The sequence below is a fragment of the Fragaria vesca genome, linkage group LG3 (genome assembly GCF_000184155.1).
Source record: "Fragaria vesca subsp. vesca linkage group LG3, FraVesHawaii_1.0, whole genome shotgun sequence".
NCBI lineage: Eukaryota > Viridiplantae > Streptophyta > Magnoliopsida > Rosales > Rosaceae > Fragaria > Fragaria vesca.
Genome location: NC_020493.1, coordinates 26,816,611 through 26,832,242, shown reverse-complemented (window position 1 = coordinate 26,832,242; position 15,632 = coordinate 26,816,611). Strand labels below are relative to the sequence as shown.

The following is a 15,632-nucleotide window of genomic DNA, read 5'->3' as shown; positions in this document are numbered from 1 at the left end:
AAAATCATTGGTGCAGACATTTTGTAGCCAAGAAGCTCTATATATATATATATATATATATATATGCTAATTCATTACCGCTCTGCTAGCTATATGTAATACTGTGTTGGTGTATGTTCGGATCAAACCCCAGATAAGGCCGATTGCCATAAGGGATTGTAAGTTACATATAGCATATATAAGCTGACCTTCTAAAGTCATCGACTTGCACTACAAACTATGCGAGTGACATGTAGTGTACATAAATCCCCACTTTCTTCCCTATCTAAAACACCAACAATTATGATGGATAAGAACTGATAGAGTTTAAATATAACCAAACTTATCCAAAAAAACTCGATTCATCCTTACAACCAATTAACCTTAAGAAGAAACAACTATTCCAACATCATACGTAATAAAAACCGCTAGTATCTATGTAGCATTGACAATAAAAAGAAAAACACCGATATTAAAAACCAATAGCCCTAAAATGACATTAAAACCATGAGACACCCACTCGATGAACGACACCACAAATATTACTTGGAAATGAAAAAAATAGGTTCAATGGTCAGTTTCTCAAAAACAGGCCCTGACATTGCATCTCACAAGCAAGCCCATCAGCATTTTGTATGGTAAATGAAGCCCATATTTTAACCATCTAACTATATAATAAGCCCAACATACCTACCTAATGAGGTACGGATCCCCAAAACACATCAGTGGATCCAAAAGCACCATATCATGATAACGTCACACGGATAGCACGTGAACTCTCCGTCACAGACGACAGTCGTCGTAATATAGTTGTCACTCACAAAAAAAAAAAAAAAAAAAAAAATTATCAACCGCAATTTAAATACGAAAAATCACGTCCGACTTCCTCCCCTCTTTTGCACGAACCCTAGAATTTTTCAATCCCCTCTTCTTCTTCTTCTTCTCCCTCTCTTTCTCTCTCCGCTAGGGTTTTCTGCTCCCACTCTCTCCCGCCTTTTCTATCTCCTCCTCCGCCACACTCGGTTGCGCTCTCCCTATCTCCCTGAGCTTTGATGGACTTCGGCGGCGGTCGCAAGCGAGGAAGGCCCGAAGCGGCGTCGTTTAACGGCAATGGCGGCTTCAAGAAATCCAAGCCAGGTTCGTTTTCGGTTTTTTTTTAACTTCCTATCAGCTCTGCTTTCGTATTTCTTGAAACTGTGATGTGTAAGATTTTGTGGAATGAAGTTAGGGTTTGAGTTGTTGATGTGCTTGTTTCTGCTTTGTGAGATTTATGTGTGATTCAGTATTGGTTGGAGTGGAGTGCTGTGAGAGATAGAATTGCGGGAATTTAAGTGTAGAGTTGAAGATTTGGAATCTTAGAGTTGAGGTTCGTTAGATGAAATCGAATCTACAGAGAGGAATTGGATCTTGAGATGAGAGTTTTTTAAGGTGTAGAAATTTCAAGAGAGAAAGAAGTTTTAAGTAGCTTTGGTTTGTTCATTTATTGAGTTGGCAGGATTTATGTTCCGGAACACGTAAATTGGGCACTAGGCGGCTCAGTTGATTTTATATATTTCAACATATTTGGTGTAGAAATTTCAAGATTGAAAGAAGTTTAAGTAGCTTTAGTTTGTTTGATTATTGAAGTTGGCAGGCTAGATGTTCAAGAACAAGTGAATTGGGCACTAGGCACCTCAGTTAATTGAATATTGTGGTGTGAGGGCACTTGAGAGTGGTTTCTTTGTAGTGGAGCAAGATTTGGCGTTATGATTTCACTATCTATTTGAACTTTGTATTTGTTTGGTATTGTGTTTGTTGGGAAAATTGCTACAATATTGAGGCATGTTAGGGTGATCGTAAGTTTTTAGCAAAATTGTTTGGTTTTTGTTTTCAATAAGATTCGTTGTTGGGTATATAAAGTTCTATTTTAAGTTTTGGGACTTGATGTCTAAACAGTTCAGGAACATGTTTGAAAATTCTAAAGAAGTTTGGCATGAGTAGTGTTGATATTGTCTGTCGCCTGTTTTAATTTTTTCTCTGTATTTCGGTACTCTATCTACAAAAGTACAGTGAGAGTAGACAAGCTGCTTTCATAAACGATACATTACCAACACCTTCTAAAACATCAAAACCAGTTCCCGATTGTCTCAATCAGAACATAAAATATCTAGATTAAGCTTACCAATCTGGAGAGACCAGAACCCTCAAATGTGCATTAATAAGGAAAACATCCACATCCAAGATTCTGTTGAGAGTGAGGCCACAATGGCACTCAAACTTGAACTCTATATCTTAATCCTTCGGTTCTTTCAACTCCATCCTATGATTAGTCGTTTTGTCCTGTCCCCTGTTTTTTTGTTATAGAATGTTTACAGCATCTGCTTATGGGTTTTTGTGATTTTAAACCTCACTCAGACGCTACAATGGAAGATTTTCAACTTGATTATCATGTTTCTATAATATCATTAAATAAAGTTCTGCAAGCTTATTGTTAGTTGAAGTACCTAGAATATGGAGGTTTGTCCCTGTTCAACAAGATAATTGATGTTCTTTAACCATTTAAGTTTTTAATGGAATTGGTTGCTTGTATATCTACTGTTAGTGATAAAAATGGTAGTCTGATGTTGGATATCTTTAAAGTTCTGAGGATTAATAACTCCACTGTAAGTATAACTGAGGGAAATTAATTAATGTTGTGCAACAGAAATGGAGTCCTTTTCAACTGGTATAGGAAGCAAATCGAAGCCATGCACAAAGTTTTTCAGGTTCTAATCTTAACTTATCTAAAATCAATAGTCTAATTAATATTTCATATTGGTAATTTATATAAATTCTAAAATGGTGTAATTTTGTGAGCATAAGTATTGCAATTTGGACTAATGAAATGGGCGGTTAAAGCTGTGATACAGGTCGAACTCTGTTCTAATGATAACAAAGACTGAACAGATATGGTTGAGTGACAACAGTCGATTATTCTAAAAAAATTGATGCAGTGTTTTGGGACACAGAATTGTCCTGTATATATCAGTTCTGTTTAATTTGTTTGAGGCATCATTCTCAAGTGAAATCAATGTCATGGGCTGCTGAGTTGCCTGCTTGCCTACTAAGTTGTGAAGCAGGTTATTTAATGTGTTTAGACTTTTAAGCAAAAAGTAAGTTGAATTGGTTCGTCTGAGACATGATGACAAAAGGTAGATCTGGAAAAGAAAAAAAGAAAACACAGATATTGCTGCGCCATGTTTCAAGGCCTCTGTTTCAATTTAGTAAACCCTTATATTTTGGCATTCTTTGATGTGGAATATTTAGTAGCTCTTGTCTTTTATATAGTGAACCATTGTGCAACTTTTCTGGCACAGCAGAATTGTCCAAGCTGTTATACTGATTCAACTATATCAGTTATGCCATAGGCTTAATGTTTCAGTTAAACAAATTAATGAATTGTACCAAATCATAAATTTTAACCCAATATATAAACTTTCTTTCTGCTGAGGAAGTAGCAAAAAGGGAATAAACCCATTTGTGTGTGTGTGGTGGGGGATGGGTGTGTGTGTGTGTGACAGTCTATTACTATTTTGGTTCTTTTTTCCCTCCTTTCCTGCATCAGATTACGTTTCCAATTGTAAATATTGTTTAGTATATATCTTTTCCTTGTTATATATAAGTGGAGGACATTCACTTGCAGGAAAAATATCAATATCTAAGGCTTAGTATACAATTCGGTGTAGAAAAAGGGTCTTTGCAGATGTCGTTAACTAATTCTGAAAAATCTTGTAAGCCTGAACCATGTGAACTTCCTAATCCGGAGCTATATGACAGTTTAGACTCATAAAATTTGTTTTGTTTTTATACAGCACTTCTGGTTGCCCTTTTGGAGAGGGATGTCACTTCTTGCATTATGTTCCTGGTGGCGTCAAAGCTGTTTCTCAGATGACTGGTAGTAACCCAACTCATCCACCTCCTCCCAGACATTCAGCAGCCCCTCCATCATTTCCAGATGGTTCTTCTCCTCCAGCTGTCAAGACACGGTTATGCAACAAATACAACACAGCTGAAGGTTGCAAGTTTGGAGATAAGTGTCATTTTGCCCACGGTGAATATGAACTTGGGAGGCCCACTGCTCAATCTTATGATGATCCTCGTGGTGGGGGAGCAATGCATGGAAGGATGGGAGGTCGGAATGAGCCTCCCCCACCAAGTCATGGAGCAGGTAGATTTGGGGCCATTGCCAATGCTAAGATTAGTGTAGATGCTTCACTTGCTGGAGCCATAATTGGAAAAAATGGTCTGAACTCAAAGCAAATTTGTCGTGTGACTGGAGCAAAGCTTTCTATTAGAGAGCACGAGTCAGATCCGAAGCTGAGGAACATTGAGCTTGAGGGCACTTTTGATCAGATTAAAGATGCCAGTGCCATGGTTCAAGATATTATTTTGAATGTGAGCTCAGCTGCTGGGCCGCCGCACATGAGGAATCCTGCTATGGGGGCTTCTATAGGAAGTAGTAACTTCAAGACTAAGCTTTGCGAGAACTTTACCAAAGGTCAATGCACATTCGGTGACAGGTGCCACTTTGCACATGGAGCTGAAGAGTTGCGCCGGGGAGGGATGTGATTTCTTTCTGTACTGCTCATCTTGTTCTCTTACCAATTTCTTGTAGGATACACTTCTTACAGCATAATTTGTGTTCTTGGATTTTTTTTAAGAGTGCAGTTTCCTTAGTTTCCAGGGGTTAATATTCGGGAATTTTAGTAGTTTGCCATATCTGCTCCTACTCTCCCACTTGTCTTTCCGAAGCATTCTGAGGTTTCTTGGTTGAACAATGTGGTGGAACTACAGGTTGTCTTGCTGCCCGCAGCATGTTTAGTGTTGAATGCTGTTGGCTGCATCAAGATTTTAATTTTGTTTTTGATCAAAATGAAGAAGATAAAAGATATGGTCAGGGCTTTCGTTCAAGCTTTTTCATTCTGATAGCATTATGCAAATATTAGATTGGAATGAACGTACCCGAGTGGTACTCCTTTCTTGTGGAAGTTTTGATGTTGAAATGGTCGAAATCGTTGTGGATTTATGTGATTTTGATTTTGTAAATGATTAAGCTGTAGAGGCAAAGATCTGAAAGTAGTTTTCTTGCTTTGTCCTCTATGGCAGTCCCAAACGTACATAATACCCATGTGTTGGGCTTTAGACGGAAATTCTTTTTACATACGATTTGTGCAGAAAACGGCATTGGAATTCATCAAAATATATGAATGTATTGGAGGTCACTGGCCTAGGTAAGAATTCGAAGATCTATGAAAATTATAGGACTAATTAAGACTTCGAAGATATATGCTATGACTTCAGTCAACTGTAAGGAAAATAATGAAATTTATTCATAGATTAACCATCATCATTCATCAATAAAAAAATAACAGAAAATTCAAAATTCTAAACTTCAAAGTTCATGTTTCCTAGAAGAAAATTTAATTTATTGAGGCCCAAGTCTAACACTCGGGATTAATCTGTGTCTTCTTAATCCTTATGATGCACTAGAGCTGCCCTCTCCGGAATAAGCTCCCTCCCCTTGCTTCTCCTTCAGCTTGAGCTTGCGATATCTGATCCCACAAGCGTTGCATAGTGACTGTGAGCATCAGAAAGAGAGAGTCATATCAGTGAAGCTCCACTAGCAGTAGCAACCAAGTTATATCGTAAAAACGCTTACACACACACACACACACATATGAACACTGTTGAACTTACCTTTGGTCCTAGAGGTCCTGTGCGCCACATTGGAGTTTGAGAGGCCCGACAGTTGATATTGGTGCACCTCCTGTTCCGATCTTCGGGTTTCGGCACCACGGGGCGTTCATCAGAGTGGGGTGTCTTCCTTTTTTTTGAGCCCCCGACCTTCCCTTTCGTGATGGAGACATCGATCACGCAGTACTTCATTTCTCTTGAGACTGATCTCTGCTCGAACTCCATGATAGTACTGGTTGCATCATAGTATTCTCTCTCATAAGCGTTGCCAGCAGAAGCTCCAGAACCAAAGCCCTAAACAGGTGATCAATTATCAATTTCTATTGAGATGAAATATTTTAATTATTATTTAACATCATGATCTTCAAGACATGTTTACTGAATCTACATATATATGCATATTAGCCAACTGAAATGGGCTGTTTCATCTAATATTATTATTATTATTATTTGGATAAAAAGGGTGTTTAATCTATTTTCAGAACGCAAGCATTAGGAAAAAAAGATGCATTTAACCGAGGTTAATTATGTTATTAATTAGTAACTACATATATTTAACGTAAAGACGGTGCTACTTATTAAACACGTAAGGCTACGAGTTGAGTTTATTATTGTATGGACAATACGTTGTTAATGACAATACAAATAGCACCACCCATGCCAGACCTATTCATGCACGTATATCTGAAGGAGAAGCACTTGAAGCAGCAAGTCACTCCGGCCATGTTGATCTTTTCATGTAGTAAACAAGATGAACAACATCTATAGTATATAAGAAACAGCTAAAGGCACTGTATTTACTTGACATCTTTTAATGATACTTGTAAATAAATCTTTCATTTCTGTTAGTACTCACGTACAATTATCTATTCCTTCACAAGTTAAAGATCAAGATCAATACCTGACTACCGGCAGCAGCAGATGTATTGACTTGATAAGGAGATCGAGGTACTCGAGAATCATTTGCAGAGGGTAACCCAAGGGTCAGGGTGAGATCAATGCTGACATCCATCTTCTGATTTCTGAAGCTGGTAAAACACATATGAAAGCTAGTTAGTCCAGTAATGATTCCGCATAGAGAGAAATTGAAGTATGCATGACGAATCATGCATGGAAGTTTCGAAACTGAAAGATATAGAGAAGAAATCACAGCAGAATGATCTGGAAAGGCTGACATAAACTACAGAAGGGCAAAGCGTTTCATAAGTAAAGAACAAAAAGACATCATTAGGGACAGGGGGAGTGAGAGTGTGTTTGGGCGTGTGGAATTATCTATACTGCATTTATCTATAGACTTCTCAAACCCCAAGACCAATAAACCAATGAGAAATTTTGGATTTCCAACATATATAGCTTTGGCTATCACAAAGAAAAAATATAAAAAGAAAACAAAGTATCAATCTTTAGTTTCTATTAACCTTTCTTCAACAATAAAAAAAAAAAAAATCAAATTGTGGAATATGTAGGCATATATCACCTTTTCTTTCTTTTGCCTCAAAATTAACAAAAACAGTCATATAAACAATTCAGTGTCCGCATGTAGACAATATCAGAAAGGGATTTAATTTGAACAGTGAGTGATGTTTCTCATCATCATTGATTATGTTCATTATATGATGGAATCAACATAATCATTGGCCCACGACGATGGAGGCTTGCGCATGTCCGACAAATGTAAATTTTTGTTTAATTCCAGTCGAGATTGGAAGATTCAACCAGAAGAATTGACAAATAGCCGATCCCAAAATAAAAATCAACACTATCAATAACACTGAGAGGCACCGTAGGTTCATACAGACATACCGATCGTATAGATCGATATCGATCAAAAAACTCAATTACATGACATGGAAATAACAAAATCTCAACAGATCCATATATTAGAAAAAATATTTTGCAAATAGTAGCAGATCCCTATCACCTAAAGAAATCAAGAAGGATCATATATATCATCTCCAAATGATTGGATCTACCATTTTCCTTAATGATCCTTTTTGATGCATGAAAAATCAACCACCCTTTGATGGATACATGCACCATGATCAAGAATCAATTTCGAAAATCAAAGTAGAGAAGGAAATGAATCTAATTTCATAGATATAGCATGCATGATATATTGATTGATCTCACAAGATGATCATTGATAAAACCAGCTAGCTTGCTAGCTACTGCTGCTACTAGTACCACACAGACACACTCACACTTACATGAACACAAAAGAGGGGCTTGACTTGAAAAGTATGGGGACAAGAGGAGGGCTGAGGAAGAGAGACTTGAAAGTTGAAAGTGAGAGGCTTAATTTATATGGACAAGAGGGCTAGTGTCTGAAATGAAATTGTAAGGCAGAATTTAATTATAAGATGCAAAAATGGGTTTTGGTTTTTTATAGAAGGTCCAAAAGAGAAGAAAAGGAAAACCTCTATCCCTCAATTCAGTGCCAAACATACTAGGATGACAATTCTTAACCAAGCCAATACATATTAGAGTGATCAATACCCACCACATTTTCTATCCTTAGATCTCAATGCATGTAATACACTGAATTAACCCAAGAAAGATCAAGAACACTGTTAGAATTCTGCAAATTTGAATAATCAAGTTCAATTGGGCTAATAGAAAGAGATAAGCTCCGGTTATGTATACATACAGAAGGTTTTCACAGCACAGCATCCAGGTTTTCATCTTTAATTTATTTGTCAGTTATAGTAGTTTTGTCGGTATATATAGTAGTATACATTAAAATTTCTGGGTTGGCATAATGCCTCAAACTTAACCATATGTGATAGTAGGTAATCTCAAAAGCTAGGTGAAATAATTATAACCCACATGAATTAACACTGCGGGAAACTTTGACTGAATTCCCTCAGCTTGCTCTTATCTAATCTTCACATAATTACTTGTAATAAGCATTTGGACGTCTATTCTGGTATAATACATGCGAAGTATGCAGATCACTCTGGTTCACAGCCATATTAGAGTTCCGATCATTTTCCGGCCAAGGTGCAAAGGCAAATGCTGAAGGCTAGGCTACGTGCATGTGCATGTGCATATTATCAACGATTAAACTGTGGTCGGAAAATTGACTTGATCGAAAATTGAAAATTGAACTTTTGTTTGGTCTGAATTTTTTGTTTTTTTTAGAGTATCAACGACGGTATCCTCAAAGACTTTACATGCCCAGAGATTAATCCGCGCTGAGGGATCTTGTCAGAATTCTTCCTCCCGGCCCTCTGGCCATTAAGAATAAATTGGGATTTAACTCCAATTAACATCGGCTGAGATTCGAACCTAGGTATGGAGGTTCTACACCTAGGCTCTTACCAACTTGACTACCTATGGTGGTTTGTTTGGTCTGAAATTGAATTGGCTTGAAAATTTTATACATTTTGTAATTCTGTATGAGTAGCCTCTGTTTTGAGAAATAAATCTAACTGCGCAAGTACGGTTGATCTCCATTTGGGATGTGGATCTTCTCCTCATGGTCCTCTTCTCATATTGTCTAATCGGACAATTATGGTCATCCAATCTCATATATACGGCCAAGCTTCCCCGACATTTGGTTGGGCCACACATCCCATGCTACCTTTTTAGCTCTAAAAGTTTATTGAGCGATTCATATCAAATTTCAAAATTTTCAGAAAGAATTTAATTATGTGAATTTCCAAATTAATTTCCAAATTTACGTCCGGGAAATTAATTCGTGCATCGTAGTGCAATTAATATTGCATATCAATATTATTGAAAGGAAGTATTTAATATTGCATAACATGTCATTTCCACTCTTACGTCAAGAAAATAATTACTCACGCGTGCTGTGTTCTGTAAAACTATTGAAATTGTTGTTTTAAGAGATATTGAGTTAATTTCCAGCTTGTGATGTCTTTAATTTTTCTGATACTGACTTCGGGAACCTCAATTTTTCAAAAAATATTACCTGTTACCCCCTCCCATTAAGTTTCACCTAATTTAAGTCAAAACTCCTTGCTATAGCACATGTGTTTTAGAAATATTTGAGCACACGAGTTTTTAAGAAATTTCACATTTTTTTTATCTATGATTTTTTCCATCCGTGTGTGCTTATAGACACCTCCTATCATTTTGTGAACCATTCTAGTATCAAAAATATGTGTCTTTTATCATTTTAATTGTCATCGATCATGTGTGCGGTGTTTAGTAAAACCATTGAAATTATTATTTTCAGAGGTATTGAATTTGCAAGCTTGTGATGTCAAAAAACTTACGTGTTACCCCTCCTCTCATGTTTCACCAAATTTGAGCCAAATCCCATTTCTATAACACGTGTTTTTTAGAAATTTCACATTTTTTGGACCTCTGGTTTTTTCCATTTATGAGTGCTTATAGACACTTCCTAACATCTTCTGAACTATTTTAGCATCAACAATTCATGTCTTTTATCATTTTACTCGTGATCGAGCTTAAATGACTCACGGGTGCCGTGTTTTGTAAAGTCATTGAAATTATTGTTTTCAAAGGTTTGTATTCGTCACTTTTTGAATTCTCTCCCCTTCCCAGGTTTTGAGTTTCAATTTGCTCTAGGTATCGTGGCAAAGCTCTGTTTGAAATATGAGCATTGTGTGACTTTGTGCGGAACTTGTAGATTGTTATAGCGCTTTTTAGGCCAGTTGTGGAGGACCACCAACGTTTTGGAAGGATGGAGGGAGAGTTGAGGTTTGTTTGGCTGGGATCACAAACTTTGGTCCCAATCCTAGGCAACTGTGTCAATTTAAATCAATGCTTACATTGGGACGTCGACAACCTTTGCAAAGCTTATATTTTCTTTCCCAACGGTGAACCCTTTCAAGACTCATGTGCTTTTCTCGATGCTAGGTTCTACAGTTGAGTTATTGGGTCACCTGGCTGTTGTCATGCCAGGGTAACCAAAAGGGTGCAAAGGCCGCGCCACGTTATTGATTGATGGAGTGATGAGCCGGCTTTGATGCTTACGAATGACTTAGATTAGTGAACGACTGGGACTAAGTGTAGGGTTTTCAACTGTTGACCTATATAAAAAGACCTAAGAAGTCAAAGTCTTCGTTGCCTTTGCTAGGGTTTGAACCCTCTTTGGTTGATTGGCTCTAGCGTCATAGAAATTTTCAATTTAGAAATTGACAGAATCCACACCATGTTTCACCCTCAAATCTAAAGAGGCCTTAAGGGACCTACTTTAAGAAAAACTTTACTAAAGAATTAGGAAAATTTTAAAAACAGTATATGGCAAATGGTCCACTCATAATTTTGGTGTTTCAAATTTCAAAACAATCATAAATATACATGACATTAAAACCACGACACATTTTTAGTATATGACGTCAGTACGTAACGCCGTTATGTAATTTCTTAATTTTCAAAGCGTGATTTCGAGTTTTCTCCATTCTCCATTTTCTTTATATTTGTTTTACTCTTTTTCTATTTATATACTTTTTTTTTAAATTTTGTTAACTCAGACCATAATCTTAATGACTTTGTTGTCTGCAAGTAGATCACTCTATTCCATTTTCTGTTTTAATTTTGGTCTTCCATAAATTGTTGTTTTGTTACTAGTTCAGCAATGAGAATTGGATATTCTGTGCTCAAAAATGACTTTGCTGCTCCTCAAAAAAAATATATTATTACTAGTTCAATAATGAGAATTGGATCTTTTTGATTTCTCTCTCCTTAGAAATTATTAATATAAATAATTTATTATTGCTAAATTAGAGAGTGACGGATTTGTCTCTAACATTTTAACGGAAAACACATAAAATAACGGAAAACATAACGACATGTAAATATTATTGGTTGAGATTAAAAGTTCATATACCTTTAAGATTGTTTTGAAACCTGAAACACCAAAATTAGGAGTGGGTCATTTGTTATGTATTGTTCTTAAAATTTTCTCTAAAAAATTTGGCAGAATTACCCCTAAAAGTGGACTACTCGCCCTAAATAAACACATTTATACTTCTAAACATTCATCCTAGAACACTTCACAAATGCATCCAACTAAACCTCTAATTTGACAGTTCTATACTCAACTTATTTAAAGTGAGCCGACCTAATGCATGTAAAACTAGTGTGATAGGCAAAGTTTTTATTAAAAAAAAAGAGAGTAAAGAAACCCAATAGATTGTATGATCGCAATGAGAGGAGGCCCATAATCAATCTACAAGGATAGTGGCCTAAGAAGATCATCAGCCCACACACCAAGCCTAAGCTCGAGCCCAACTCCTGGGAGCGATCCATCTTGCATCCCACTGCCCAGCCCCAAGCTGGGAAAGAGGACCATGCAGCTTCAATCTCATACGACACCACCACCACTTTGCCTAGACGAAGTCAACAACGTCAATGAAGGCACCGAGAACCAACACCCAATGCCCAATGTGGTCAAATATGGTTCGACCCAGATCACCTGCAACAATCACTTCAATATGTTTTTTAGTTCAATTCATTTTTTATGTTATTCAAGTTTTATAAGAGAACAAAATTTAATACTAAAAGAAGACGATATTTAAGTTACTAAAGAAAAAAATAAAGTTAATACAGGCAGATTCCGGTGGTCGTCATGCCCAGGTCTTAAGCGATCTACAAGCATGGTGGGTTCGACGGCAGTGCTGGGACGGAGGGAAGGGCTCGATGGCGGCGATGGTCAGGCGTCGGTGGTGGTACGACTGAAGGATTGATGCATGAAAGATCTTGGCCTGGTGTGGGCTTATCTCTCTCTTGGACACATGTTGGGCCTTGGTTCAGGATTTGGGCCAAATATGGGCAGTTATGATTTTTGCTCTAAGTATTTTCTATTTTTAGTTGTTGAAATAAGTCATCATTCTCTTATGGCTGACGAAGGGTCATGCCCAAGGTTCTAAAAAACGATGGGCGCTAGTCGGGCGGACAGCGCCCAAAAGATTAATTGGGGATTAAACGGAGATTAATCGAGAATTAATCGGATTTGTATTTTTGTATTTATTTTATTTTTTAATAACAAATAATTATATAAATACAATTAAAATATGTATTATAATGTCTGAAAATAATGAAAAAAACAACATATAACGCTGAAAATAATAAAAATACATAGCATATGTCCTTAAAAATGTACTAACAACAATGTTCTTAGGAAAATAAGAAATACAATTCAACAACAATGTCATTGAAGTAAGTAAGAAATGCAATTAAACAACAATATCTTTAAGAAAATATAAAAATAAAAAACGCAATTCACCAACTAGGCAACAATGTCCAAATACAATTCAAATAACTAAAAATACATTCTTGTAAGCCTACTCCTCCTATTCTTCTTCTGCACATCCTTCAAGTACTTCTTCGGTATCAGAGTCAAACTTAAAATCCATAGTTTCTTCTTCCTCTTCATTTGAATCCATGATTTTCACTTAAAAAAATAAAAAATAAAAAAAATAAAAAAAAATAAAGTTTTTTGGCCGCCCAGCCGCCTAGGTACCCGCCCAGGGGGCCAAAAAATGGCCGGCCGCCTACACTCGCCGATTTGCCTAAAATCGGGACGGCAACCCTTCTCCGGGCGCCCAAGCGGCGCCTAGGCGGCCACCTAGGCCGTTTTTTAGAACCTTGGTCATGCCTAAGTAGGTACTCTTTTTAGTTTTTACTTTATTGTTTTGTAGTTGTTTTGGATACTGATGGGCAATGTCCCGGTAAACGCACGCAACGTGCCATGTTTGCCCTAATGAGACGACGAGTTTCTTGTTTTGTCAAATGGTTGCAGCCTCCTAGTGAAAAAATGAAACATAGGGTTACTGGTTATTCCTAGTGGCATCATAGCCGAAAAACTTATAGACATAGTAATTTATGGCTTTGTATGAGCAATATTTTTCTGGTATGTCGCCAAAATTGTATGGCAAATAGAGTTGCCAAATATGCATTATTTGTTAAATGGTGATTGCTAGAATGTATAGATTGTGTAGACATGCCTAATGTTATTTTAAGATGTTCGTCCAGTATGAGGTTTAAGCATAATGTCTCCCCTTTGTATTATAAGGTTTCATTAATGGTTATGGCGTCAAAGCTGCCGTTTAAAAAAAAAAACACAGAGTTTGATTATAACATGAGAAGTGATGAAAATCACTCCCCTATCAATTAACCAATTTTGAAATTTAATTTAGGAAAATAGTCTTCCTATCTCCACATTGTGCTTTATTTCCTACTCATTGTGCTTTATTTTCATAGTTTACACTAGAGTTGATACCCGCGCTAAGGCGCGGTGTAATATCTACATTATGCATATTCCACATATATATGTATACGAGCTATCACAAAAACAACATTTATACAACAAAATATCTAGTCTTGTGTTCTTCCCAAAATATAAATGCTCCAATTGTTTTGATTTGTACGTATACAAAGCAGAAGAGAAAATGATAAAAATAGTTCTGTGAAACAATGGGGTAATAAATTATCACAGTAATATACTAATATCTCTAGATTCTTTTGCTTTATGAGAAATGTTGGAGCTATTTTGAGAAGAGTCTAGAGAGTGTGAGAAAGATGGAGAATTGTTGGGCGAGAGAGAGAGAGAACGAGAAGCGGACGGAAAAAAAATAAAAAATTATATCTAAAGTTGAAACGAAGGGTAAATACAGAATTACACAGCTCATTAACAAGGTAAAAAGGTCTGCACACTGTTCACAGTACTTACGAAAGTTAACCAAGCAATAGTATATAGGCACAAAACGAAACAATAGTGAAAAAGATAAAACGAAGCAGCGATATTCTCTGAGATGCAAAGACAGAGAGACGGGAGAAATAAAAATAAAAGAGGTCTGAAGAGGCAAGATCGATCCGGAAGATTCAAGAGGAAGAAGAAAAGTCAAAAATGGGGGGCAAAAAAATCTTTGTCGAGAGAGAGCCTATCTAGAAAAATCTAAGTTACTTGTTTCAAAAAAAAAAAGAAAAAAAAGAAAAACGTTCACTGTTGTTAATGAACAGTGTTTTGACACTGTTTATATGCTTATGAACAGTCGACCAACAAATGTTATATAGGTAAATAGGCACAAAACGGAACAATAGTGAAAGAGATGAAATGAAACGGCGATATTCTCTGAGATGTAAAGACAGAGAGATGAGAGAAATAAAAATAATGAAGGTCTGAAAAAGCAAGATCATCTGGAAGATTCAGGAGACAGAAGAAAAGTCAAAAATGGAGGGCAAAAAATTCTTTACCAAGAAAGAGAGCCTATCTAGAAAAATCTAAATTATCTATTTCAAAAAAAGAAAAAGAAAAAAGGTTCACTGTGCACATGCTTGTGAACGGTAGACCATGCTATATATATAGTTAAGTTAAATTGATCATGCTTCCTGGTTCACTATTTTTTATGGCTACAAAAGAAATGTTTCATTCAATATGAGATTTATTTCATGGCTACAAAAGAAATATTTCATTCAATATGAGATTCTGCAGACTGGAGATGAGACCAGTACTCCTTGACAAGCTTCCCAAATAGCGACCCTTCTTTCTTCATCAACCGCATTGGCTCATCATACTCCACTATTTTTCCTGAAAAACAATGGCTCATCATACTTGCTTCATTAACACTAATGGATGCAAACATACGGATTTTCTTAGATGAGCATTAAATCAAATTCTCACCGTCACTAATCGAAAGCACCATTGTGCAATCCATCACAGTTGGTATCCTGTGAGCTACCGTAATTACTGTACAAGCTTCAAACTCAGTCCTTATAGTCTTCTGCAGGATCGTATCAGTTGCATTGTCAATAGATGCAGTTGCTTCATCAAGCACCAATACCCGACTTCTCCTTAGAAGCGCGCGCCCGAGGCAGAAAAGTTGCCTTTGCCCCATGCTCCAGTTTGATCCATCATCCACAACTGAAAGAGAAGCTGATCAAAATTTACATATACAAAGTACACACCACATTCTGATACTAATCAAACTACATAACCTTACCTAACG

The 15,632-nt window shown here is 36.6% G+C and overlaps 2 protein-coding genes across 2 annotated transcripts in view; one reads left to right on the top strand and one right to left on the bottom strand.

Moving 5' to 3' along the window:
• Positions 1 to 851: 851 nt before the first annotated feature.
• On the top strand, positions 852 to 5,027 carry LOC101306415 (zinc finger CCCH domain-containing protein 14-like). Its single transcript, XM_004295106.1, has 3 exons — positions 852 to 1,116; positions 2,663 to 2,723; positions 3,810 to 5,027. Exons 1-3 carry the CDS (start codon positions 1,032 to 1,034, stop codon positions 4,564 to 4,566), a joined length of 903 nt encoding a protein of 300 aa, XP_004295154.1. The 5' UTR covers positions 852 to 1,031; the 3' UTR covers positions 4,567 to 5,027.
• Positions 5,028 to 5,473: 446 nt separating this feature from the next.
• Positions 5,474 to 15,632, bottom strand: part of LOC101309816 — a 10,222-nt gene continuing 63 nt past the window's right edge. Inside the window, exons 2-6 of the mRNA XM_004296253.1 lie at positions 15,308 to 15,559; positions 15,121 to 15,214; positions 6,593 to 6,719; positions 5,695 to 5,985; positions 5,474 to 5,575 (exon numbers count right to left, since the gene is read on the bottom strand). Of these exons, the coding sequence (XP_004296301.1) occupies positions 5,474 to 5,575; positions 5,695 to 5,985; positions 6,593 to 6,719; positions 15,121 to 15,214; positions 15,308 to 15,559 (866 nt within the window). The remainder of the gene's footprint in view (positions 5,576 to 5,694; positions 5,986 to 6,592; positions 6,720 to 15,120; positions 15,215 to 15,307; positions 15,560 to 15,632) is intronic.